The 27,372-nt window shown below is 45.1% G+C and overlaps 1 protein-coding gene across 1 annotated transcript in view; it reads left to right on the top strand.

The window, feature by feature from the left end:
• The window catches only part of LOC143768245 (uncharacterized), a 524,156-nt gene that overhangs the window by 476,954 nt on the left and 19,830 nt on the right, over window positions 1-27,372 (top strand). Inside the window, exons 4-7 of the mRNA XM_077256939.1 lie at window positions 2,963-3,112; window positions 3,242-3,421; window positions 3,505-3,628; window positions 3,712-3,809. Coding sequence (XP_077113054.1) covers window positions 2,963-3,112; window positions 3,242-3,421; window positions 3,505-3,628; window positions 3,712-3,809 — 552 coding nt within the window. The remainder of the gene's footprint in view (window positions 1-2,962; window positions 3,113-3,241; window positions 3,422-3,504; window positions 3,629-3,711; window positions 3,810-27,372) is intronic.

The raw sequence follows: 27,372 nt of genomic DNA, 5'->3' as shown, positions 1-27,372 counted from the left end.
CCAAGGCGACCACAGACAAACCAATAACGGCTGAGACACTAGCAAGTGTGACACATACAGAGTATATGATCGCCACTTACCGTGTTTGGAGGGTGATCAGTCCTCGAGGTCAGCCACTACAGGTGTCGTTCTCGGACGTCCAGGGATGGATCCAGCGGGTCTCGGATCGCTGTCCCCGCCCCACGTTGGGCGCCAAATTGTCGGGGTCGTCACGACAATACCCTTCCTTCACCAGTCATTCCAAATTAGTCTATGAGCATTGGTACCGGGTAAGAATGAGTCAGACAAAGAGCTGGTTCAATCTCAGTGCATGCTCGTGCTTCTACAAGTATCAGCAACGATCACAGCAACTGAACCTTTATTTCCGGATACGCAATACTATATTGTGTATTAGGGAAAGGAATGCAGTAGGCGGGGTTTAAGCAGTATATGTCTAGTATTCGGTCTTTCTGATTAGTCCTGACGTCATCTGGTGGATCCTCCTCTCTTCACATTTCTCAAGTTTCGATTTCAGTAGAAACGATACTTAGCTTCTCAGAAACGAAAGTAGGGCATAGGTGAATACTAGCAGCCATTTTAAATACAATTCTATTTGCATCAGCAAGCATAGGGGAAAACTTATTGTTTCACAGCATAAGATTCTGAAAGTACAAAAAGTGTATAAAGATAAATATTTTCACCCTGACACTTGGATGATAACTACCATACTCCAGAAGACTATTTCTATCGGTCACCTTTGTAAATAAATCTGTACACAATCTATCATCCTGCTTATAAACCATGATATCAAGGAATTGTATCCTGTCCATGGAATGTGTGACAGTGAATTTCAACTGTGGATGTATATTATTCAATTCAGAAAGGAAATCGAAAAGATCACTCTGGGTTCCTTCCCATATACAGAAAATGTCGTCGATGTAGCGCCACCAGGCCCGGACATGGCACCAGAAGGTAGAAGAGCACATAGATTGGTCCTCAAGTACCGCCATGTAGATGTTGGCATAAGTGGGGGCCACATTGGACCCCATGGCGGTACCCTACCCCTTAGCTGTAGGTAAAAATCATCCCCAAAGAGGAAAAAATTCCTCCTGAGGATAAACCCCAGCAGGGTGAGGACCAACTGTGCACATGCTGGGGCCACGTCAGAGCCTGATAGCGCCACATCGACGGCATGCAATCCCTTCTCGTGTTCGATTGAGGTATAAAGGGAAACAACATCAAAGGATACCAAGATGGTAGAACTACCCACCCTGATATCCACAGGGTATAAGACCGGGCAGATGTAGCAAAGCGACGTAAAATTTTATCAAGAAAGATCGCTATTTTATGACACATAGAGCCTCTCCCCGACACAATAGGTCGCCCTGGGGGGCTATATAGATTCTTGTGGATCTTCGGCAAAGTATACAGAACTGGAGTAATAGGTGCATCCACAAAAATAAATTCTGACAGCTTCTGATCGATGAGTCCATTAGTCAAGGAGTCCTCGATCAGGAGCTGTAACTCCCTCTGAAACCGAGCAGTTGGATTACTTGTCAATTTCATATACACAGCAGTGTCAGCCAGTTGTCCAAAGATTTCTGCCTCATATTTTACAGTGTCCATAATCACAACCGCACCGCCTTTATCGGCCGGTTTAATCGTAAGTTCAGCATTATCTGCCAATCTATCAAGCGACTGTCTCTCAATCCTAGAAAGATTGTTGAAACCTGTATTCCGGAATCTATCCTTCAGCACTTTCATATCTCTTTCCACCAACTCAATGTAAGACTCAACGAAATGATTTTTAACAGGGGGTTGAAAAGAACTCTTATTAAATAGGCCCGCCCCTTTCAGGGTAAAACTATCCATATCAACCCTATCATAACCTTCAACAATCTGTTTTTTCTGAAAAAAATACAGCAAGTCGCAATCGTCTAAAGAAGGCATATAAGTCACATTCTATCTAAAACCAATCAGGACAATTTCTCGGGCAGAATGTAAGCCCTTTAGATAACACAGCATAATCAATTTCCGACAGCTCCACTGATGATATATTTACCACCAAATCATTGCGGTTCAGTTCGCTTTCCGCCGTTCGTCCATATTCCGAGTCCTTATTGGTGGCTTGTGGACCTTCCTCCGTTCCCGATTTGTTCCTCCATCTCTTGTGCTTCCTACCGCCTCTCCTGGTCCTTCTTTTGTTGCTGAAATACCTGTTTTCTTGGTTCCTAAAAAACTAGAGGAAGAAGATGCAGCTCCCAAATTAGAATCGTCAGTAGAATCAGAATCTGCCGTGGTAAAACCAAACTTCTGTTCATCTTTATCATATGGTCTTTTCCTCCTCCTTGATTGTTGAAATCTAAATCTCCTATTAAAGGATGATTGTGCACCAGCATGCCAAGAAAACACTCAACCCGATCTATAGTCCTCCATATCACGAAACCATTTAGATTTCTTGGTCTTCTCAATGTCACTACGGAATTTCAGCCTCAAACTTCTGTGTGTGAATCAGAGCTGAGATCTAACGTGATAGAAGATTACAGTGCGGGGAAGACGGGAAACCTCCATATAGACGGCCGGTGGGGATGGAGTCAGTGACCGACTCTGGACAAATCTGTTTCTAGAGCTGTAATAGAAGATGAAGATGTCGTCCTCATCATGAAGTCGTTATTTCTCCTGTCACGTGTAATGAATATTTCCTGCAGTATTGCTAATGCCGATTCCAGGGTCGGTAAATGAGACGAGAATTAGCGTTATGGAAGATGAGTCTATGAGGAACGTATTCAGCTGCCGACTCCGAGGAACAAACTGCTTGTTGTCTGTGGCCTAAAATATATAGGTTTTATTAGTAGATGTAAAGAAGAAAACTAAATACTGTAAAATAATAAATCTCCTCATATGTTTCCCTTATTATCTCCAGTAATTGTATTATTACACAGGATTTTATGATGTTACATCGGCTCATCTTCTTCTCATTCAGGTCTCTACAATATCGGATCCTCTCAGTGAAGATCTTCTATATAAGAGAATTTTTCTGAATTACCCATTAAGGATGGATATGGACAGAGACAAGATGGTGGAGAGGATAATACACCTCACCCTAGAGATCCTCTTCCGGCTTACTGGAGAGGTGAGAGATTCTGATGACGTGACATTACATCATTTTTATCTATGGGAATAACAGATGGACAGAAATGGAGAGGTGAGGACTCTGGAAATGTCTGTAGTGAGATTTATTAATGTGTCTCTCCATAACCAGGATTACACAGTAGTGAAGAAGACCTCTAGTGAGTGCTGTCAGGACCCGGTGTCTGAGGGATGGGGAAGACCCCTGAGCCCAATCACGGGGCCTCCACCTCACCCCCTGATTCATGAGGACAACAATGACCAGAAGATCCTAGAACTCATCTACAAGATGATTGAGCTGCTGTCTGGAGAGGTGACACTGCTGGGAATGTTGGGACATTATACAGTAACGCTATGAAGGGATCGGGGGGATGACGGTATCATTGTATGTGTCAGGTTCCTATAAGGTGTCAGGATGTCTCCGTCTATTTCTACATGGAGGAGTGGGAGTATTTAGAAGGACACAAAGATCTGTACAAGGACGTCATGACGGAGGTTCCCCAGCCCCTCACATCACCAGGTAATAGACAGGACTAAATACACACGGCCTATAATTATCTGTATGTAAAGAATTAATTCATTCCCTGTATGTGTTTCCTCCAGATCTATCCAGTACGAAGACAACACCAGAGAGAAGTCCCCGTCCTCTTCTTCCACAGGACTGTAAACAAGAAGATTCCAATGTTCCTCAGGATCATCAGGTAGATGGAGAGAAGGTGTCATGAGATCTCCCTTAGGCGACTTTCACACTTCCGATTATTTCCGATCCCGGAAAAACCAATACCGGAGATATGTGTCCGTGTCTGTAATACTTGCGGCACACGTGTGGCAACCGGGTACCGCCTCAGTACCACACAGACGGCCGCCTGGGAAGAAGCACTACTGTAAGCACTGTTTCCTCAGTGGCGGGTGCTGAAGACGGCTCTCATCGTTCTCCCCTGGTCTGCCGTCGATCGTCAGGAGCAGAAGAGAATGATGAGTTATATTAAAGTCTGAACGATGACAGCAGGTGGGGGCTTTTGGGACTCTTACTCCCATCATCCGACTCTTGCTGCCGCTAATAACAGTGACAGCAGGAGCGGATGATCGGGGTATTCCTCAGCCGCCACTTGCGATATAATTAAATAAATTAATTAAATCCCGGTGTGGGTTCCCGCCTATTTTCTTGAACCAACCAGGCAAAACTCACAGCTGGGGGCTGCAACCCTCAGCTGTCAGCTTCAGCAAGGCTGGCTATCAAGAATAGAGGGTGTGAAGATCTGAGGTTGTGGGTTATAAAAATCACCTAGGCAGGTTAACGATGCAACAATTTTTTTATTCCATACATCCATGGTTGTACAACAAATCTAGGTAGATGGCCAACATACAATGTCCTCAGTCCACAAGTTTCCAATCTGAGATCGGTAGTTCCACTGGCTCCATACCAGGCGATGCCCACTGTCTCCCAACTTTTAGTTGGCCCACATTGATTCCTGAGCATGAACTGCTGAGCAAGAAAATCACTAATAAAACAGCAAGAAAATCACTAATAAAACACATCAAGCAAATTAGCTATTAAAGTACAATGATATTGATGTCACCAGTGCTCCGTGCTGGAAAAAATCTTTATGTCTTAGAGCTGTGGACTCCGCTATATGTCCATTTGTCCTATAGTCTTCAGTAAGCAGCCATATCCTCACACTGGGGTCCCCATGCTATGTTTGTTTTAAAATACTTTAATAAATAATTGTAAAAAACGGCATGGGGTACCTCGCATCTTTGGCAACCTACCTAGCTAAAGCTCACAGCTTGGGGCTGGTATTCATATACTGGTAAGGGGTAATTGCTTTTGGCCCCCCTCCAGCCTAAAAACAGCAGGCCACAGCTGCCCAGAAAAGGCGTATCTATTAGATGCGCCAATTCTGGTGCTTTGCCCGGGTCTTCCCACTTGCCGTGTAGCGGTGGCAATTGGGGTTAATATTTGTGGGGTTGATGTCACCTTTATATTGTCAGGTGACATCAAGCCCATGGCTTAGTAATGGAGAAGTGTCTATAAGACACCTATCCATTACTAATCCTATACAGTACAGTATGTAAATAAAGACACAGCTAGAATAAAATCCTTTAATTGAAAAATGACACAGATTCCTTTATTAATCTCTCATGCATGAGGAGACCAACGCAAAAACATCCCTGAGGGTCGGCTCATCTTCCTGTATCAAATCTTCAGGTCCCCCTTTTGCCCCCGCCATGCTGCTTTTCTCCCTCCCCTTCTGTACCTCATGCTTTGCAGCCAGGATCGCATCCTCCTCCATACCCGCTCCAGCTCCGGTTCCTTTCTCTGCCCCCTCCGCAGCATCCACTCTGGCATACTGCTGAAGCTTCGCCACCTCCATACACCTCTGACACGCGGCGTTCTCATTGTCAGCATCTTCTCTGGCATCGGTGCCATCTTGGCTGGCTCCTGCATCGCCAGCACCCGCGTCCTTCTACTGCCTCCTGGTCATTGCCTCCAATGCCGGGTCCACCGCTCAGCACCGCTATGCTCCCCTGACCCTCAGCCAGCCGGTATGTGGCAGAAAAGTCCGGTCAGCAGCGTCTGCACAGGATAATTAGCCCTTTAGCAGCGGGAGAGCTCTTCTATGCGTCCGCTCACATGGCCAGCTAGGACACGCCCCCTCCTTTATTAATCTCAATTAAACCATAGTTACTGCATCGTCTAATTCCACCGAAGCCCTCGATCTATAATAAAAGTAAAATAAAAAAACAACAATATACCATACCTGTCCCTCGTTCTGTGCCACGCTGTTATCGATGTCTGGGGGCTAAATAGTTTGCAAGCTGGACGGTGCTAAGAAGCGACCGTCCAGGCTGAAAACCACTGGTGAATGAGCTGCTGCGAGCGCAGCCTCAGTGACAAGCGGTGATATCATCACTAGCATTTTCCCACGGTACTGAGGTCACCGCAGTTCAGCCCGGCCTCGATGATGTCACCGATGATAAATGATGCTGCGCTTTCATCAGCTCATTCACCAGTGCTTCTCAGCCTGGACGGTCGCATCTTGGCACTGTCAAGGTTGAAAACTAATTATCCCCCAGACATGGATTACGGCGTGGAACAGAATGACAGACCGTTATGGTATATTGTTTTGTTATTTTATTTTTATTACAGGAGATCGAGGGCTTCGGTGGAATTAGGCGAGGTCGTAAGTATGGTTTAATTGAGAATAGTAAAGGAGTCTATCATTTTTTTTAATTAAATGACTTTATCCTGGCTGTGTCTTTATCTACCATATAACTATAGGATTAGTAATGGAGAGATGTCTAAGACACTTCTCAATTACTATGCTGTGGGCTTGATGTCACCTGACAATACAAAGATGAAATGAACCCCTCAAATATTAACCCCACTTGCCACTGCTACAGGGCAAGGGGGAAGAGTCAGGCAAAGCGCCAAAATTGACACAGCTAATAGATTCACCTTTTCTAGGCAGCTGCAGGCTGCTGTTTTTAGGCTGGAGGGGGTCAATATCCATGACCCCTTACTAGCCTGAGAAAACCAGCCCCAAGCTGTGAGCTTTAGCAAGGCTGGTTGTCAAAAATGGGGGGGACCCCACACCATTTTTTTAAATTATAGATTTAAATAATTTAAAAAAAATACCCCTCTATTCTTGATAGCCAACCTTGCTGAAGCTGACAGCTGAGGGTTGCAGCCCCCAGCTGTGAGGTTTTCCTGGTTGGTTCAAGAAAATAGAGGGAACCCACACCGGGGTTTTCATTCATTTATTTTGATATATTGCAGGCGGCGGGTGATGAATACCCTGATCATCCGCTCCTGCTGTCACTGTTATTAGCAGCGCCGACACCGCCAGCAGAGCAGGGGAGAATGATGAGAGCCGTCTTCAGCACCTGCCGCCGGGAAACAGCGCTTACTGTAGCTCTTCTTCTCTGATGCGTGTCGCACGGAGGACATCAATGTATGTTCTCCATGTGCACGTGTGCAGTACGTTTTGCCGTCCGTGCTGACGGTAAAAAACGGACATGACTACGTGCGGGACACACGGTCCATGGAAACACACTGACGTGCACAGACCCATTCATTTGAATGGGTGTACATGTGTACGTGTCTCCGGTACGTGTGAAAACTGTCATCTCACATACCGGAGACATGAACGTGTGAAAGAGGTTTTATGATGTTGTGGTAGTTCACTCACGTCGTGGCACACTGAGGTAGGAAAAATGGGAACACCGTCTCTTTAAATCATCGTTGATGTATTGTAAGGCAGCATAAACCAACTTGTGGGGAAAACAAACTCAGCCTTCTCGGCTAAAATAAGAACGAAACGATAAAATAAAATAAGATGCTGCAGCACAGTCCATATGTTGCGTGTGGCCCCCCGCTCTGGAGCAGGACAGGTTCAGTCTGTACTCGATGAGCCACAAAGCCTCTGGAGTCCTCTCTCCAGCTGAGCCCAGACTGCCTGTAGAGCTCGGTTATTTCACCCCAAGCCTGTAACTTCCCCATCATGTGATTGATCACATGATCATGTCCTCATGCAGGTCCTGGCAGGTCTGCCAGGGGAGATAAAGTGGACCTTTTCCCACCCGCTCTGTGAAGGTCCACAAAAACCAGCCCTGTTTATGCAACTTAACCCTCACAACACGTAGTGTGCTGGAGAACAATGCTCTGGTTTCACATCACTGACGCCGTTAAGCGCAGTGACACATATCTCCCCTCTGTAGAAAAAGAAGCCGCATCCGTTCCAGGTGAAAGATGTATCAGGAAAAAGTCTTTATTCTGCCATCATATAATACAACGTTTCGGCCACATGGCCTTTGTCAAGCATACAAACATAGTCTACATGGCCACCTTAAATAGTGTGGAGCCAAAACCAGCACCAATCACCAGCAAGGGGCGGCCTTTATTTTATAATGTCGAAAAATAAAAAATACATAGATCACACCATTTCATCTTAAAATATGTACAATATAAAAGTGCCACATTCACATAATACCCCAAATCATATACAAAACACAGGGAGTGCTGTAATCCTACCGCAATCATCTGATTGCCATGGTAACCCTCCACCAATGAACCATTCTGTCGTCAATAGTGGTCATCTCCTCCAATCAGCAAAGATCTTCTTGTCTGTGCTTCAGCCGACAACGGCCAATCAACCCAGGTCTAACAACATAAATCCACAGAAGCCAGCCCAAGACCGACCGAAAACACGCGCAGGGCACGTCACATGCAAGCGGTCACATGACCGCAGCACAGACGCAACCCACAACGCACGCGCCAGCCGAGCAGGGCCGTTGGTCACTCACAGCAGCGTAAGGCCCCGATGTGACCACGTGAAAGAAAGGGAGGAGCCAAGGCAGAGCATCACCCCGACCACACCCCCCATCACATGACACAGCAAACCCACGCCCGCATAGAGGACCGAGGCTCAGCCAACTCCATGGCAACTAACGTATCTATGGGTATACAAACATATAAGCTTAACCTGTGCACACGATTTGGCACACAGGGGGAAGAAGAAGGGAAATGGTAGCAACTCCAAATATGTAAAGAAATCAATCCAATGACTTCTAAATCTCCCTGGATGACAAATCCAAAGTGCACTGTAAAAGAAAAAGAAAAAAGAAGAAAAAAAGAAAAAGTATTAATTTAAGACACTTAAAAACAATTATACGGAATCAAACGCCATCTATATTCAGAAGAGTCAGGAGATACATAATTGTAGATTATATTCAATATTTAACCCTTTCGGTTGCAAAGTTTCCAATATAGATATCCATCTCAACCTTTTTTGTTTCAATTGCTGTACCCTATTACCTCCCCTTCTCAATACAGGGACCCCATCGATCACTCTAAATCTGAGTTGATTGACAGAGTGTCTGCATGCATCAAAATGTTTAGGGACTGGTAGTTCAAGCAATTTGGTCCTGATGGTGCTCTTATGTTTGCTTATACGTGCTCTGATCTCCATAGAAGTTTCCCCTACATACATAAGTCCACAGGGACATACTGTCACATAGATAACGAAACTCGAAGAGCATGTATAGCGTTCTCTTATCAAGAATTTTTTTCCGGTCTGAGGGTGATAAAAACTATCCCCTTTAACATATTACTACAGCACGCACAATTGAGACAAGGAAAGTTGCCCATCCTAGGTGGACAAAGAGTCCGCTGGAGGACAACCTTCTTTGTGCCCACATCCGACCTTACCAGTTTATCCTTCAGGTTACGCCCCCTCCTATAAGACAAAATAGGACGTGAGTAGTGTTGAGCGATACCGTCCGATACTTGAAAGTATCGGTATCGGAAAGTATCGGCCGATACCGGCAAAGTATCGGATCTAATCCGATACCGATACCCGATACCAATACAAGTCAATGGGACTCATGTATCGGACGGTATTCCTGATGGTTCCCAGGGTCTGAAGGAGAGGAAACTCTCCTTCAGGCCCTGGGAACCATATTAATGTGTAAAATAAAGAATTAAAATAAAAAATATTGCTATACTCACCTCTCCGACGCAGCCTGGACCTCAGCGAGGGAACCGGCAGCGTTGTTTGCTTAAAATTCGCGCGTTTATTTCCTTACTTGAAGTCCCGGCTTGTGATTGGTCGCGTGCCGCCCATGTGGCCGCGACGCGACCAATCACAGCAAGCCGTGACGTAATTTTAGGTCCTTCAGGATTTTAAAATTACGTTCTGGCTTGTGATTGGTCGCGACGCGGTCACATGGGCGACGCGACCAATCACAAGCCGTGACGTCACGGGAGGCTGGACACGCGCGCATTTTAAAATGCGCGCTTGTCCTGCCTCCCGTGACGTCACGGCTTGTGATTGGTCGCATCGCGTCGCGACCAATCACAAGCCAGAACGTAATTTTAAAATACTGAAGGACCTAAAATTACGTCACGGCTTGCTGTGAGTGGTCGCGTCGCGGCCACATGGGCGACGCGACCAATCACAAGCCGGGACGTCACGGGAGGCAGGACAAGCGCGCATTTTAAAATGCGCGCGTGTCCGGCCTCCCGTGACGTCACGGCTTGTGATTGGTCGCGTCGCCCATGTGACCGCGACGCGACCAATCACAAGCCAGAACGTAATTTTAAAATCCTGAAGGACCTAAAATTACGTCACGGCTTGCTGTGATTGGTCGCGTCGCGGCCACATGGGCGGCACGCGACCAATCACAAGCCGGGACTTCAAGTAAGGAAATAAACGCGCAAATTTTAAGCAAACAACGCTGCCGGTTCCCTCGCTGAGGTCCAGGCTGCGTCGGAGAGGTGAGTATAGCAATATTTTTTATTTTAATTCTTTCTTTTACACATTATTACATTAATGTTGTTTCGATACCGATACCCGATACCACAAAAGTATCGGATCTCGGTATCGGAATTCCGATACCCGGAAGTATCGGCCGATACCCGATACTTGCGGTATCGGAATGCTCAACACTAGACGTGAGTGAAAATCCTGAATTTGCGGCAAACTCTTGTTCAAAAAACCCCAATGTTTATTCAAAATGTTCGCAATTCCACTACTCGCTGGACAATATGTAGAGACAAAAGGGACACGTCTTTCTTTAACCCTATTTCTCTGAGTTTGTAGTTCCCCATCCGTTAATTTAGTCACTTGATTTTTCTGGCTCATAACCCTCTTTCTAGGGTAACCCCTCGAAATAAATTTATTGCACATTTCGTCTAGCCTGACATCACACAAATTTTCATCAGAGACAATCCGTCGTACCCGTAGCAGCTGACTCCAAGGAAGCGAGTCCATCATCCTCCTTGGATGATAACTACCATACTCCAGAAGACTATTTCTATCGGTCACCTTTGTAAATAAATCTGTACACAATCTATCATCCTGCTTATAAACCATGGTATCAAGGAATTGTATCCTGTCCATGGAATGTGTGACAGTGAATTTCAACTGTGGATGTATATTATTCAATTCAGAAAGGAAATCGAAAAGATCACTCTGGGTTCCGTCCCATATACAGAAAATGTCGTCGATGTAGCGCCACCAGGCCCGGACATGGCACCAGAAGGTGGAAGAATAAACAGATTGGTCCTCAAGTACCGCCATGTAGATGTTGGCATAAGTGGGGGCCACATTGGACCCCATGGCGGTACCCTACCCCTTAGCTGTAGGTAAAAATCATCCCCAAAGAGGAAAAAATTCCTCCTGAGGATGAACCCCAGCAGGGTGAGGACCAACTGTGCACATGCTGGGGCCACGTCAGAGCCTGATAGCGCCACATCGACGGCATGCAATCCCTTCTCGTGTTCGATTGAGGTATAAAGGGAAACAACATCAAAGGATACCAAGATGGTAGAACTACCCACCCTGATATCCACAGGGTATAAGACCGGGCAGATGTAGCAAAGCGACGTAAAATTTTATCAAGAAAGATCGCTATTTTATGACACATAGAGCCTCTCCCCGACACAATAGGTCACCCTGGGGGGCTATATAGATTCTTGTGGATCTTCGGCAAAGTATACAGAACTGGAGTAATAGGTGCATCCACAAAAATAAATTCTGACAGCTTCTGATCGATGAGTCCATTAGTCAAGGAGTCCTCGATCAGGAGCTGTAACTCCCTCTGAAACCGAGCAGTTGGATTACTTGTCAATTTCATATACACAGCAGTGTCAGCCAGTTGTCCAAAGATTTCTGCCTCATATTTTACAGTGTCCATAATCACAACCGCACCGCCTTTATCGGCCGGTTTAATCGTAAGTTCAGCATTATCTGCCAATCTATCAAGCGACTGTCTCTCAATCCTAGAAAGATTGTTGAAACCTGTATTCCGGAATCTATCCTTTAGCACTTTCATATCTCTTTCCACCAACTCAATGTAAGACTCAACGAAATGTTTTTTAACAGGGGGTTGAAAAGAACTCTTATTAAGTAGGCCCGCCCCTTTCAGGGTAAAACTATCCATATCAACCCTATCATAACCTTCAACAATCTGTTTTTCTGAAAAAAATACAGCAAGTCGCAATCGTCTAAAGAAGGCATATATGTCACATTCTATCTAAAACCAATCAGGACAATTTCTCGAGCAGAATGTAAGCCCTTTGGATAACACAGCATAATCAATTTCCGACAGCTCCACTGATGATATATTTACCACCAAATCATTGCGGTTCAGTTCGCTTTCCGCCGTTCGTCCATATTCCGAGTCCTCATTGGTGACTTGTGGACCTTCCTCCGTTCCCGATTCGTGCCTCCATATCTTGTGCTTCCTACCGCCTCTCCTGGTCCTTCTTTTGTTGCTGAAATACCTGTTTTCTTGTTTCCTAAAAAACTAGAGGAAGAAGATGCAGCTCCCAAATTAGTCGTCAGTAGAATCAGAATCTGCCGTGGTAAAACCAAACTTCTGTTCATCTTTATCATATGGTCTTTTCCTCCTCCTTGATTGTTGAAATCTAAATCTCCTATTAAAGGATGATTGTGCACCAGCATGCCAAGAAAACACTCAACCCGATCTATAGTCCTCCATATCACGAAACCATTTAGATTTCTTGGTCTTCTCAATGTCACTACGGAATTTAAACAGATTTTCATCCAAACGAATTTTATAAGAGTCCAACTCCTGTACTGTCATGAGGCTAGTCAGTTGTTGCTCTAAATCAACCACAACAGTCTTAATCTGCTCCATTTCCACACGAATAAATTCAATATTCAGGAGCATTAGATCAAACGAAAACTTGTTGGTAATAGACTCAAATCTATTACACAATTGCGCATTATCAGCCAACAGGGTTGGACGTAAATGTGGGCGTAGCCCCCGAGGTATCCTATGTGCTTTGTAGTATTCAATGAGTGTTGTCACATGTAACTCAAAAGAAATCAACCTCCTTTTCTCGCTCTCATACTTCTTATGGAGCATATCAGCAGTAGGTTTATTAAGAAAAGCATTGTCTATAGAGGTACCGGCCAGAATCCGTATGGCGTCCTCATCCGTATAAGAGAAAGTTGTGGCAGTATCCAGTTCACCCACCTCTGGATTAATGAAAGGCTCCATAGCCAAACAACAGGTGCACGCTGGTTAGGATCCCAAGCACATATAGAAAAAGCAACAACCAACAGCACTCAAATGACCAGGATGCATCCTCTTTGGGGATGATTTTTACCTACAGCTAAGGGGTACCGCCATGGGGTCCAATGTGGCCCCCACTTATGCCAACATCTACATGGCGGTACTTGAGGACCAATCTGTGTACTCTTCCACCTTCTGGTGCCATAACGAATACAAAACGAACGATGATAAATGGTCCAACAAGATATAATGCAAAAATATACAAACTTTATTGATGGTAATAAAAACCAAGTGAAGGGAGAGAAAATAGTGACACTACAAAGGCAATGCTGAATAAATAGCAGGGGGCGCGTACCCAGGAGAAACTGTCCCCTGAGGTAATTGTAATATAAATATATTGGCTATATGAAAAAATTAGCAGAAGAGAAAAACAATAAATAAAAACTAAATATACAAAAAGCAAAATAGAGATATATGTAAGATAGCCATGTAGGGCACTACACTGCGGACAGCCATCTCAAGCCAACAACATGCCAGGATGATGGGAATATAAATACCATAATACGGCCACATGCAAGGCACTGATCCACTCACATCCACTAGGAGCATATAGGAAGCATACAGCTGCCAGAGTACCCACCGCACAGAGGACAGGGAATCCAGGGGACGCGCCTCCGCCCCAACGCGTGTTTCGGCGATCACACCTTCGTCAGGGGGCATTGTAAGTGTGTGCACACAGTGTTTAAAAAGCACCCGCACCGGAAATGCAAGTGTACGGAAACCGGAAGTGGTAATGCGGTACCATGGAGACCGGAGCGCCGGCCGCATCTGAAGACAGCCGAAGCATACCGAAGATCACAGGGGCCCCATGTGACCAAAGGCATCCAACAGCAGCCACGGGGGCACGCAGGCGCAAAGGGATCCAACGGCACCCGCATCTCAGCTAACAGGTTAATAGTAGAATAATGCTGGTAACGTAAGTTTAACATATAGGACCGGAACAAATACTACTCATGTACCAAGTCTGACAACAATTTGTCAGATAGTTAAATAAGCACAGATCTATTGGGGAAATAGAGAGAATGTCAATTACACTAAGGGGCACTAGAGTGAGTAACTGCACTCAATGGACCATTAAAAGCTAATTAGTAGATAATTCTATACTCCTATAACAAAAATAAGACAAGTATAGTATGATTAATCCAAATGCATACCTCATAGCCCAGAAAATATACTTATAACAAATTGCAATATGACAGAGTCAGGAAATTACAGGACAAAAGCACTAAGGAATATCTCATGCCCAATAACAATACAAACACTATACAGTACAATAATAAAGATATAGATTTAGCAGGTACAGTCCATATTCACTCTTCATAATCTTCACCATATTTTCCGATGGGGTCATCTTCCTGCTTAAAGTATGCTCCAGGGATCCCAAAATCTTGATATGAAGAGATACGGAAATAACCCATACACAGCATACCGGTGTCAAAATGTGCTAGGGACAAACGAAACATAATTAAAAACCATAAAATCAAAACAGCACTGCCTCAGCAGTGCCACTACACAGCCTAGGCCAACAAACACAGACTTCGGATAGAACAAAGGGTTAATAGTTTTAAAGAAAAGGGGCATAGCTGATGTTATCATTCAATCCAGCAGGCTGGACCGTGCCCAGAGTCCAAATCCATTTAGACTCGACACGGGCCAGCCGCTGGAAAGTGCCCCCACCACGAATCCCCACATCCAGGAGGTCAATTCCCCTAGCCTTGAGAAGACCAGCATTGCAGTCATGAAACATCTTGAAGTGGCGTGGTAATGTTTTCAGGGTGGAGATGTCATCCACCGCCGCCGCTGCGCCAATGCCCAAAACATGCTCTCGGATACGCGTTTTAAGATGACGGGTAGTCATACCAACATACATCTTGGCACATGGGCACGTTACTAGATAAATCACGTTTTTACTTATACATGAAATTCTTTTCCTAATTTTAAATACACGCGATCCGTCACAGTTGGAAAACACGTCAGTTCTCTCAATGTTGGGGCATGCGACACAGCGGCCGCAGGGGACACACCCCACCCGGACAGCCATGGAATCCAGGAAAGTAGTAACCCTGTCACCAGTATAGTGGCTATGGACCAAGACATCTCTAAGGTTCCTGGACCTTCTGACTGCAATGCCAGCCCTCTCCGGCACATAGCGTGCGATAACTGGGTCCGCCCTCAATACATGCCATGATTTTTGTAAAATATTTTTCATCATTGGGAATTGGGAGTGATATTTTGTAACGAAGCGGATAACATCATTGTTTGGTCTATCATTACTTTTGTAAAGCAAGGAGTCCCTTGGGGTATGCTTCGCTCTATTGAACGCTTTCTTGATACTGCGATTGCTATGGCCCCGGGATAATAACCTACATTTGAGATCCTCAGCCTGACAGAGAAAATCTGCCTTTGTGGAACATAATCTGCGCAGGCGAAGGAATTGGCCTGTAGGAATTGCCTGAATAACATGGCCGGGGTGTGAGGAGGAGGCGTGTAACAAGAGATTAGTTGAAGTTGGTTTCCTGTAGATTACCGTCTGCAGATCACCGCGCACATCGCGTTTTACCATGACATCCAAAAATTCGATTGTGTTACCATCAAATTTGTATGTCAATGTAATGTTGCTAGTATTATTATTCAGGGATGTCATAAAGATCTGCAAACTAGCAACTGACCCCCGCCAGATCATCAAAATGTCGTCAATGTACCGCGTCCAAAGGAGGACGCGGCACATTGACATGGGATGATCTGGCAGAGAGAGGTCCCTCTCCCACAGCCCCAAGAACAGGTTGGCATAAGCAGGGGCAAAGGGTGCCCCCATCGCTGTTCCTTGGAGCTGCAGAAAGAAGGACCCCTTGAACACAAAAAAATTATGTGTTAAAGAAAATTCCAATAACCTATAAATCAAACCCTTAATTTCTATTGACAAGTTGGATGTATCAAGAAAAAATTCAACCGCTCGGAGACCGTCCTGGTGTCGAATATTAGTGTACAATGATTCGACATCAGCCGTCACAAGTAATTCATCTTTCTCAAGGTGTATACCATCTATCAATCTCAGGAACTCACCAGTATCCTTAAGATATGATGGTAAACTTACCACCAACGGTTGCAATTTGGAGTCAATCCATTGATTTACCTTCTCGAGGTAGTTTCCCCTACCAGATATTATAGGACGACCAGGGGGCGTCCTCATGTCCTTGTGAACCTTGGGGAGAAGGTAGAAGGTGGGGATTGTGGGCTCACTAACAACCAATGCCGAGGCTAAATCGCCAGTGATAGTACCCACATCCCTAGCACCTTTAATGATGTCAGTAAGTTGTTTAGAGAAGGCGGACAAGGGGTTGAACGTCAGCTTTTTATAGCAAACGTGGTTGTTAAGCTGACGATAGGCCTCTTTTTCATACATAGTATTTGGCCACACAACCACGTTTCCCCCCTTGTCCGCCGGTTTGAAAACAACATCCCCAAGGTTCTGAAGGACACGAAGTCGCCCCCTCTCCTCCCTGGTCAAATTATCCCTATAAATATGTTTAGGGATCTCCCGAAATTCTTTGGTCACTAATTGTACAAAAAGATCGACATTCGGGCAAGAGGAGAGAGGGGGGAACCTCCTAGACTTGGGACGAATGGAGGCCGGAATCATACTTCCTTCAGGGGTGTCATGTTCAATGGCCAATTCTTCCAATGTGCGGAGGGCTATCTGTTCTTCTTCTGTAGGGAAGAGTGCAGCCAAATTACCATCAAAGAAATATTTTTTAAAAATCAGTGATCTAGCAAAAAGATGGAGATCTTTGACGGATTCAAACACATTAAATGATGCTGCAGGTGAAAAAGATAAGCCCTTTTCTAATAATTTAAGGTCGGTGTCAGTAAACCTATGGGAGCTAAGATTGATTACCTTGTTGTTGTATTTTCGGGGTTCAGAGGGGAGGTCATCTCGTCTATAAGGGTGGTACGTGTAATCCCTCTGATGCCGTGTCGTCATTCTTGACCCAGTGGTCATTGAGGATGCTGATCGTTCAGAGGTATCACTAACAGATGAGATTGACGATTGGGATGGTATACGTCTCATCTGACCATCCGGTTGTCTGCTTTTTTTCCATAGATATACCCTCCTACTCTCATAATCATGGCGGTCCCTGTTAATTTTAGAAGACTGAGTGTCTTGAATTTTTTTAACAACATTGTCAAGGACCTTCTCAATCTGTTTATGGCATAAATCAAGTTGTTCCACAGTCCCAGATGACTTTAACTCTTCCTCCACTGTTTTAATAGATACATCCAACTGCTCAATAACTCCCCTGTTATAATCACTTAGTAGTTTCATAAGTTGACTGGAACAATTGTTACACGCCTCCTCCCAACCCGCCACTAGGGCAGCGTCCTCAACAGGGAAGGTGGGAATCACCCGGACACGCAGACCACGTGGGATCATCTTCCTAGTTTGATAACCCTCCAAAAAAGTGCAGTTCCACCACAATTTTGTCCGCTTCACAACAATATTTTGTAACTCAGTTACTCGCTCCTCCCATCTGCGGTCGTTGGCCGGCTGTGAGGTGGAAACATCACCTCCAAACGCTTGGTCGATATGTGAACGCCAGGCAATTTCTCTGGCTTTCAAGTCCATGCCTATAAGAGATCCTGTGCAAAACACAGCAATAAGTAAATACCCACTTATAAAGCTAGTCACCATGGTAACACATAATATAGCAGTAATCTGTACCATTAGCGACAGAGACCCATAGGGCCTATCATCAAATATATATAACGAATACAAAACGAACAATGATAAATGGTCCAACCAGATATAATGCAGAAATATACAAACTTTATTGATGGTAATAAAAACCAAGTGAAGGGAGAGAAAATAGTGACACTACAAAAGCAATGCTGAATAAATAGCAGGGGGCGCGTACCCAGGATACAATACAATATTGTTCTGCTCCAGGAAGACATCCAGGCCTCTCTTGAACCCCTCGACTGAGTTCGCCATCACCACCTCCTCAGGCAAGCAATTCCAGATTCTCACTGCCCTAACAGTAAAGAATCCTCTTCTATGTTGGTGGAAAAACCTTCTCTCCTCCAGACGCAAAGAATGCCCCCTTGTGCCCGTCACCTTCCTTGGTATAAACAGATCCTCAGCGAGATATTTGTATTGTCCCCTTATATACTTATACATGGTTATTAGATCGCCCCTCAGTCGTCTTTTTTCTAGACTAAATAATCCTAATTTCGCTAATCTATCTGGGTATTGTAGTTCTCCCATCCCCTTTATTAACTGTCCTCTGAGGTAATTGTAATATAAATATATTGGCTATATGAAAAAATTGGCTATATAAAAAAATTAGCAGAAGAGAAAAACAATAAATAAAAACTAAATATACAAAAAGCAAAATAGAGATATATGTAAGATAGCCATGTAGGGCACTACACTGCGGACAGCCATCTCAAGCCAACAACATGCCAGGATGATGGGAATATAAATACCATAATACGGCCACATGCAAGGCACTGATCCACTCACATCCACTAGGAGCATATAGAAAGCATATAGCTGCCAGAGTACCCACCGCACAGAGGACAGGGAATCCAGGGGACGCGCCTCCGCCCCAACGCGCGTTTCAGCGATCACACCTTCGTCAGGGGGCATTGTAAGTGTGTGCACACAGTGTTTAAAAAGCACCCGCACCGGAAATGCAAGTGTACGGAAACCGGAAGTGGTAATGCGGTACTGGTGGCGCTACATCGACGACATTTTCTGTATATGGGAAGGAACCCAGAGTGATCTTTTCGATTTCCTTTCTGAATTGAATAATATACATCCACAGTTGAAATTCACTGTCACACATTCCATGGACAGGATACAATTCCTTGATACCATGGTTTATAAGCAGGATGATAGATTGTGTACAGATTTATTTACAAAGGTGACCGATAGAAATAGTCTTCTGGAGTATGATAGTTATCATCCAAGGAGGATGATGGACTCGCTTCCTTGGAGTCAGCTGCTAGGGGTACGACGGATTGTCTCTGATGAAAATTTGTGTGATGTCAGGCTAGACAAAATGTGCAATAAATTTATTTCGAGGGGTTACCCTAGAAAGAGGGTTATGAGCCAGAAAAATCAAGTGACTAAATTAACGGATGGGGAACTACAAATTCAGAGAAATAGGGTTAAAGAAAGACGTGTCCCTTTTGTCTCTACATATTGTCCAGCGAGTAGTGGAATTGCGAACATTTTGAATAAACATTGGGGTTTTTTGAACAAGAGTTTGCCGCAAATTCAGGATTTTCACTCACGTCCTATTTTGTCTTATAGGCGGGGGCGTAACCTGAAGGATAAACTGGTAAGGTCGGATGTGGGCACAAAGAAGGTTGTCCTCCAACGGACTCTTTTTTGTAAGCAATAAATTTTTATTGAAGTTTGCAAAAATAAATGGTACAGGAAGGGAAGGTACTTTAACGTTATCCAATAGTACATTGCATCATAAAAAGTATAACAGTCCTTCGCTTATGTTCCAATACCAGCAATAAACGTAGCACAAGTCATAACGAAGGACGAGTGTAACAACAAAGACAAACATAGAATGTGGGACCAGGGATCAGGGAGGGGGGGGGAAGGGAGAGGGGGACCCGAGAAGGGATTATAGTAAATCTGTATCCGTTTGGGTAGTTTAGTCAGGCGCCTGAGGACTAAGGTTAGACAGTCGGGGTACCGGATCTGCAAAAGGGGTGTGGCTTGCATATTCTGCCCAGGGGAGCCAAATAAGTTCAAATCTGTCGACTCTGTCAGTTAGTATAGCAGTTAATTTTTCATTTACCATATACCAGGATAGGCGAGATTTAACTCCCGATAAGTCCAAGCCTGGTTTTTTCCATGCCGAGGCTATAGTTTGTTTAGCTGCTAAAAATATAAATGTAATAAGGGCCCGGGAATATCTAGGAATATTAGAAATACGCTTGTTTAATAAAGCTTCCCAGGGGTTTTTCTTAAGGTTAATATTCGTAACTGAAAGAATCAAGAAATAAACTCTGGTCCAGAACCTTCGAACTATTGGGCATAGCCACCAGATATGAAGCATATCTCCTATGGAATTACATTTCCGAAAGCAGTTTGGGGAATAGTTAGCCACAGCCTTTGCTACTCTGGCAGGGGTCAGGTACCATCTGGTTAATACTTTGTAGTTAGTCTCCAACATGAGGGTATTGAGCAAACCCCCGGTGGAGGAAGACCAAATTTGGGTCCACTCCGAGTCTGTCAGTGTTGAACCTATGTCAGACTCCCAGCGAACGGTATAACCCAGGGAACTCCTCTGGGTTGGGGAATTGATATGTGAATAAAGAAGGGATATGATACCTGGGGCATATGGGTTTTGGCGGCATCTCTGTTCAAAGGGGGTGAAAGAATAAGGGGGAGCTGAGTTTCTTAGTAAGGATTGAACAAAATTTTTAAGTTGCAGGTATCGAAATATTTCTCTCGATGGGAGATGGTATTTCTCACTCAATACAGAAAATGGGATAATTCCATCTACGTTAAAGAGGTGATGAATTCTCGTTATTCCCGCAGCTACCCATAATCGGAAGTCCCTAAGGGAATCTCTTCCCGGAGGGAACTGGGCATTACCCCACAGAGGGGCCAAGGGCAAAAATGGTGAAATTAAGTGTGAGGAGTATTTTATTGAATCCCAGATTCTGAGAGAATGAACCATGATGGGATTAGTAATTTCTCTCCGGTTTACTGGGAGAGTCCAGAGTATCGTATCAAGGGTACTTGAGTGAAGTTCCGAGGCTTCTAAAGCTAGCCACAGGGGGGGTTCGGAGTAGGCGTGGTACAACGTCAATTGACATAGTTGAGCTGCTTGATAGTATTTCGAAAGGTTTGGAACCCCCAATCCCCCTTTTAGACGATGGCGGTAAAGGGTGGCTCTATTAACCCTAGGGAGACCCCCCTTCCAAACAAAAGAATTAATTGCTCGTTGGGCTATTTTAAGATATTGTGTGGGGACCGAGACCGGGAGGACCCGGAATAGATAAAGTAGTTTAGGGAGAATAATCATCTTTAGTGCGCGTATTCTGCCTAGCCAAGAAAGATGAAGTTTACCCCATGACTGGAGTATTAGGCGGATTTTACGGAGCATATGAGGGTAGTTAGCTGCGTATAGCGAACCGTATTCCGAAGTAAGTTTCACTCCTAAGTAGTCCAAAAGGTTAGAGGTCCACTGAAATGAGAATTCTTGCTTTAACAATGTGGTGACAGAAGAGGGGAGATTGATATTCATAGCGTAGGACTTAGAGGGAGGCTCAAAGTTATTAAGAGTTTGCAGTAGAGCTGGGAGGGATGAACGAGGTGATGTTAAGAGGAGCAGCATGTCGTCAGCAAAAAGGAAGAGTTTATGGGGAACTGATACTATAGTGGCTCCCTGGATGGATGAATTGAGTCGAATGTGTATTGCCAAGGGTTCAAAGGCTAAAAGAAATAATATGGGTGATAAGGGACAGCCTTGGCGAGTGCCTCTTTGAATAAGGAAGCGTGGGGAGGAGAAGCCGTTGTATCTAATATATGCAGAAGGGGAGCTATAAAGGGCCTGAATCATTGTAAGAAAGCAAGGAGGGAAACCCCATTTCCGCAAGACCGCAAACAGATAAGGCCAAGAAACGGAGTCAAAGGCTTTTTTAATATCAAGCGATAATAACATGCTTGGTAAATTGCGCTGTCTGCAATGATGCAGCAGGTGAGAGACTCGTCTTATGTTATCTGATGCTTGTCTATTGGGAACAAAACCCACCTGATCTCTATGTATTATGGTCCCCAGCCCTGAGTTTAACCGTTGAGATAAAATTTTAGCTAATATTTTAAGGTCTGTGTTAATTAGAGATATTGGTCTGTAGTTGGACCATGCTAACTGATCGGAATTAGGCTTAGGTATCATAGACACAGCTGCTATCAACGATCCTTCACCGGGTTTATTTCCGTCTCTCAAAGAATTAAAATAATTAGTAAGGTGGGGTATCAAGAGTGGGGCATATTTTTTATAGTATAAGGCTGTAAAACCGTCCGGGCCGGGTTTTTTATTGACTTTCAATTGCTGAATAGCTAACTCTATATCGTTGGAAGAAATAGGTTGGTTTAACAGGTCAATCAGACCTGGTCCCAACGCCGGGAGTGGGACAGAGTCCAAAAAGGCATCTAGCTCACTGGAATCGACGGTTGAAGTGGCACTATATAGTTGTATTAATTTCTGTTGGAACAATTGAGTGATCTTCAGTGGGTTGGATGTGATTCCTGAAGGAGTACGTAGTCTTACTGGGGGACGGGGTTGAGGTAAACATTTTAGCCGTCGCGCTAGGTTACAATTATTTTTATTATTGAGGGCATAAAACCGTTGTTGGGACCAGCGTAAGGCTCGGTCAGCGTTTTCAGATAGACAGAGGTCAAGCTCAGTTCGGGCGTGGGTGAGATTTCTGTATATGTCCGGGGAAGGCGAATTTTTCAATTGAGTCTCAAGCACTGATACCCTATCTTCCAATTCAGCCTCTCTCGCAAGTCTCTCTTTCCTCCTACGGGAGGCTACTTGGATACACAGGCCTCTCAATACTGCCTTGTGCGCTTCCCACAAAGAAATCGGAGAAGAGGCTGACTGAAGATTGAGAGAAAAGTATTCTTCTAGGTGGCCTTTTAATTTTAAAGCGATCTCCGGGTAGGAGAGCAGAGAATCATTCAGGGTCCAATTAAATGAATATGGTTTAGGGTGCAGCGCGGAACATATAAGCAGGATTGGGGAGTGGTCAGACCATGGGGTGGAAAGGATGGAAATGTTAGAGATGTTAGGGATGAAGGATGGATGGGCAAATATGTGGTCTATTCTAGTGTGGACTAGGTGTCGCGGGGAAAAATACGTATAATCCCTTTGAGAGGGGTGCAAGTCCCTCCACAGGTCTACCCACTGGTATTGGGAAAGGAGTTTATTAAGGGAAGGCGAGTCCGTCGACGGGAGTGGTGATGGGATAGTAAGGGATTGTGCAGTAATTGACCTATCCAAGTGGGGTTTGAGCATACAGTTAGAGTCACCGCAAAGTATTGTGGCTCCCTGGGCATGCTCGGTGATTAATTCACATAATTTAGAGAAAAAGGCGGTTTGATGGGTGTTAGGGGCATAGTATGAGACGATGGTGACCAGTTCGTCAGAAATATTGCCTGTAACTATCAAATAACGTCCTTCCTTATCAGCTACTAAGGATTTAAAGACGAAGGGAACGGACCTCTTAAAACAAATGGCCACACCTTTAGTTTTATTAGGGGCAGTGGCTAAATAATATAATGGGTAGGAAGCGGACAAGAACTTTGGATAAGAACTGGCGGAGAAGTGTGTCTCTTGAAGACAGACCACGTCAGCCTTTTGAGACCTATAATAGCGAAAGGCCTTGGTACGTTTGTGTGGAGAGTTCAAGCCTCGTACGTTGTGTGAAATGATCGTTAACGGCATGGTAAAGAGATATGGGGATCGCCTATGTTAGCTATCGCTCGTGTTTTCGGGTTGGAAGTGAGGAAGTCTTCCTGACTCAAGCGAGGTAGGTTGCCTTTACTCGGGTGGAAGATGGGGGGTGAGGATTGTGTAGTCGGGACAGCACAAGTAAGGTGAGTTGGATACAACAGGGATATAAGGGTAACAAGGGAAACCATAGCATTGGCAATGCTCAACGTGCCGAGCAGCAGTGTATAAGGACACTGTAGGGGCATAAGGACAGTTCAGGGACAACGCAATTTAGAGTAAACCTAATAATTAGGTGTATAGGAAGGGGGGGGGGTAGGTGGGGGAAAGCTGGGTATGTGACACACCAATAAGGCCTAGCAGTATATCAGGACTACATGTGTGTTGTCAACTATGCCAGACCTGTGGGGGTGGCTGTCAAGGGAGACCCTGCAGCCACAACAGCTCACCAAAACAATACATGGTGTATAGTCAATATCGATAACCTGAAAATACAAATATAATACAAATAATACAACGGAGCATTGCAAGAAAAAGAGACCCTCTCAGGCATTCATAGCTGGTGAAATAACAATTCGGAACCGAATTCCAGTTAGGTGGCCAGTGAGGGCCTAGCACCGAAGAGTCCTAGAAGGAAACTGTAAAACAATCTTAAACTGTAAAGTGAAGAGACACTAAGACGCATCAATATTATTAACACCAACTTTCTGTCCGCTATAAAACAGGCAAGAAAATAAAAGGGAAAAAAAGTAATATTGATACTGAAGGGTTCTAAGGCTGCAAGTGTGAATTGTCTAGGTATGTATCCAAGCTCCATGTAGAGCTATTGTAATCGCTGGATCTCAAGGGGGGTCCGGTGAGACCTGTGGTTCAGGTCATCTGTCCCTCGACCGTGGCATTGACGATGATGGCAGTGAGGCAGACGAGGGGGGATTCATAAGCTGCAACTTGTTGAGGCAGCGGCTTGCTCCTTCTGGGGGAAAGGACCGTATGGACCATCTCTCCGTGGGTGAACATCAGCTTAAAGGGGAATCCCCAGCGATACTTAATGTTTTTGGAGCGTAAAACTTCCAAATATGGTCTCATTGCCCGTCTTTTCGCGATAGTAGTGGGGGCCAGGTCCGGGAACAGCTCATAGGAGTGCCCCTGGAAAACCAAAGAAGTAGAATTTCTAGCGGCTTGGAGAAGTTGATCTTTAGTTTTATAATAATGTAGCTTTAAGATTATGTCTCTCGGGGGGCCTTTGGGGTTTTTCCTGGTTAAGGCTCTGTGAATACGGTCCATCTCAAGGCGTTCGATGGAAATGCCTGGTATGAGTTCCTGGAACAGGGCTGTAGCTGTAGATTGAAGGTCTGTGATGGTTTCTGGCAGGCCTCTAATTCTAATATTGCCTCTACGAGCACGGTTCTCAAAGTCCTCGAGCTTATTATTGAGGGTAAAAATCTCCTCATGAAGCGCCTCTATGTCTTTTTCATGGGTAGCCATGGTGGCGAGAGACGAGTCCATTTTGTCCTCCAAGTCTGAAGTACGAGATCCCAGCTCCCTAATCTCCTTCGTTAAGTCTTTAGTCAGTTTGTCAGACATTTTGGATAGTTCCGTACGTAAAATAGACTGAAATTGAGAAAGTAGAGCATTATGATCCGGAGCAGGGGTACTCGGAGTCCTGGTGGTAGAGGCTGGGATTGTTTCGGACTCTGCTCCGTCTATTATGGAGGAGTTGGAGGATTCGGACTGGGAAAGAGGTCCTGAAGGCATATTGTCCTCTAGATCAGTCAGCGCCTGGAATCTATTGCTAGCATACCTAGGATTATTTTTGCGCTGCTTAGTCATGGGAGCGGTTGGAGAAGATGGAGAACCACGGATTTATATGACCAGCTTGAAGAAGTGGAGTCGAGGATGATGCATACTGTGCGTTGTCCCTTACTGGGATTGGGGGGAGCTGAGTTCAGGCCATTAGAGTGGCCTCAGAGAGGCCTAGGATTAGAGCACCACAGTCCGTGCCACCTGATAATGAAGCGTCAATAATGTCTGGAGAGCCGTCAGGGCTAGAGCTGTTGGGCCCGTGGAAGTGCTGTATGGGCAGAGGTTCACTACTGTTCTGGCCAGGAACCGCCGCACAGAACACTATGGCAGGACAATCTAATGATCAAAGCCCCTCAAAATTGTCCTGGAGGAGCTTTACTCCACTCTGACGTACACATATATTTAAGGTTGGCACAGATTTTAAGGAATGGACCAATATGTTGATTTATGAATTGGCTCCTAATTCCTCCTCTAGCTGACTAAGGTGGAAATTATAGTTTCATCTTATCAGAGTTTTAGCAAGGTAATGAGGATGCCAGGTCTATTAATGTAGTCACAGTTATAGGTCTCAGAGGACTTTTGTAGTGTTCTGAAGATAGGAAGATAACAGTTCCTTTAAGTGGCCATTAGGTGTCAGCGCAGGGCCACGTATCTGCAATCGAGCAGTTTGAAATCTTCCACTATCAAAGATTGGTTAATTTCTCTAGGTTCTAATGATATACTGAGAAGACTAAGGGTACCGTCACACATTGAAATTTCCATCGCTACGACATTACGATTCGTGACGTTCTAGCGATATCGTTACGACATCGCTGTGTCTGACACGCTACTGCGATCAGACACCCTGCTGAGAATCGTACGTCGTAGCAGATCGTTTGGAACTTTCTTTCGTCGCTGGATCTCCCGCTGACATCGCTGGATCGTTGTGTGTGACAGCGATCCAGCGATGTGTTCGCTTGTAACCAGGGTAAACATCGGGTAACTAAGCGCAGGGCCGCGCTTAGTAACCCGATGTTTACCCTGGTTACAAGCGTAAACGTAAAAAAACAAACCGTACATACTCACCCGTCGGTGTCCTTCAGGTCCCTTGCCGTCTGCTTCCTGCTCTGAGTGCCGGCCGGAAAGTGAGAGCAGATCACAGCGGTGCTGCGCTCTGCTCTCACTGTACGGCTGCACTCAGAGCAGGAAGCAGACGGCAAGGCACCTGAAGGACACCGACGGGTGAGTATGTACTGTTTGTTTTTTTACGTTTACGCTGGTAACCAGGGTAAACATCGGGTTACTAAGCGCGGCCCTGCGCTCAGTTACCCGATGTTTACCCTGGTTACCCGGGGACTTCGGCATCGCTCCAGCGCCGTGATTGCAACGTGTGACCGCAGTCTACGACGCTGGAGCGATGATTATACGACGCTGCGACGTCACGAATCGTGCCGTCGCAGCGATGAAAATTTCAATGTGTGACGGTACCCTAAGGAGACTCACAGGTGCATAGATTATAAAGACTATGTTATCGAGTCTTTATGGTGGCGGGGGTTTAGAGGATTAAGCTATTTCCACTTAAGCTTAGGTCTTTAATACAGCTTCAGTATTTGTACCTTTAGTTGGAAATGGCGCCAATTTGGGTGCGCAGATCGCCAATTCCCTGGTGACCCCCTCCGTTGTTGTTTAATAAAAGAGGCGAGTGTCCCCTATCTAACTAATTCCAGTTCCTTCCCAGGCAGCTCTAGGTACCGGGCCCCACAGCACTTATCTCCGGCGCTGTAACCTCTCTCTCCAGGGAGAATCGGGTGCGTTCCTTGTTTATGGGGGACCTACTTGTTAGGAAGACACCGGATCCTCAAAGCACAGTTCTTCTTACCGCAAGTGA

Source organism: Ranitomeya variabilis, chromosome 4 (assembly GCF_051348905.1).
Source record: "Ranitomeya variabilis isolate aRanVar5 chromosome 4, aRanVar5.hap1, whole genome shotgun sequence".
NCBI classification, from domain to species: Eukaryota; Metazoa; Chordata; class Amphibia; order Anura; family Dendrobatidae; genus Ranitomeya; species Ranitomeya variabilis.
This window is presented reverse-complemented; position numbering and strand designations above follow the sequence as displayed.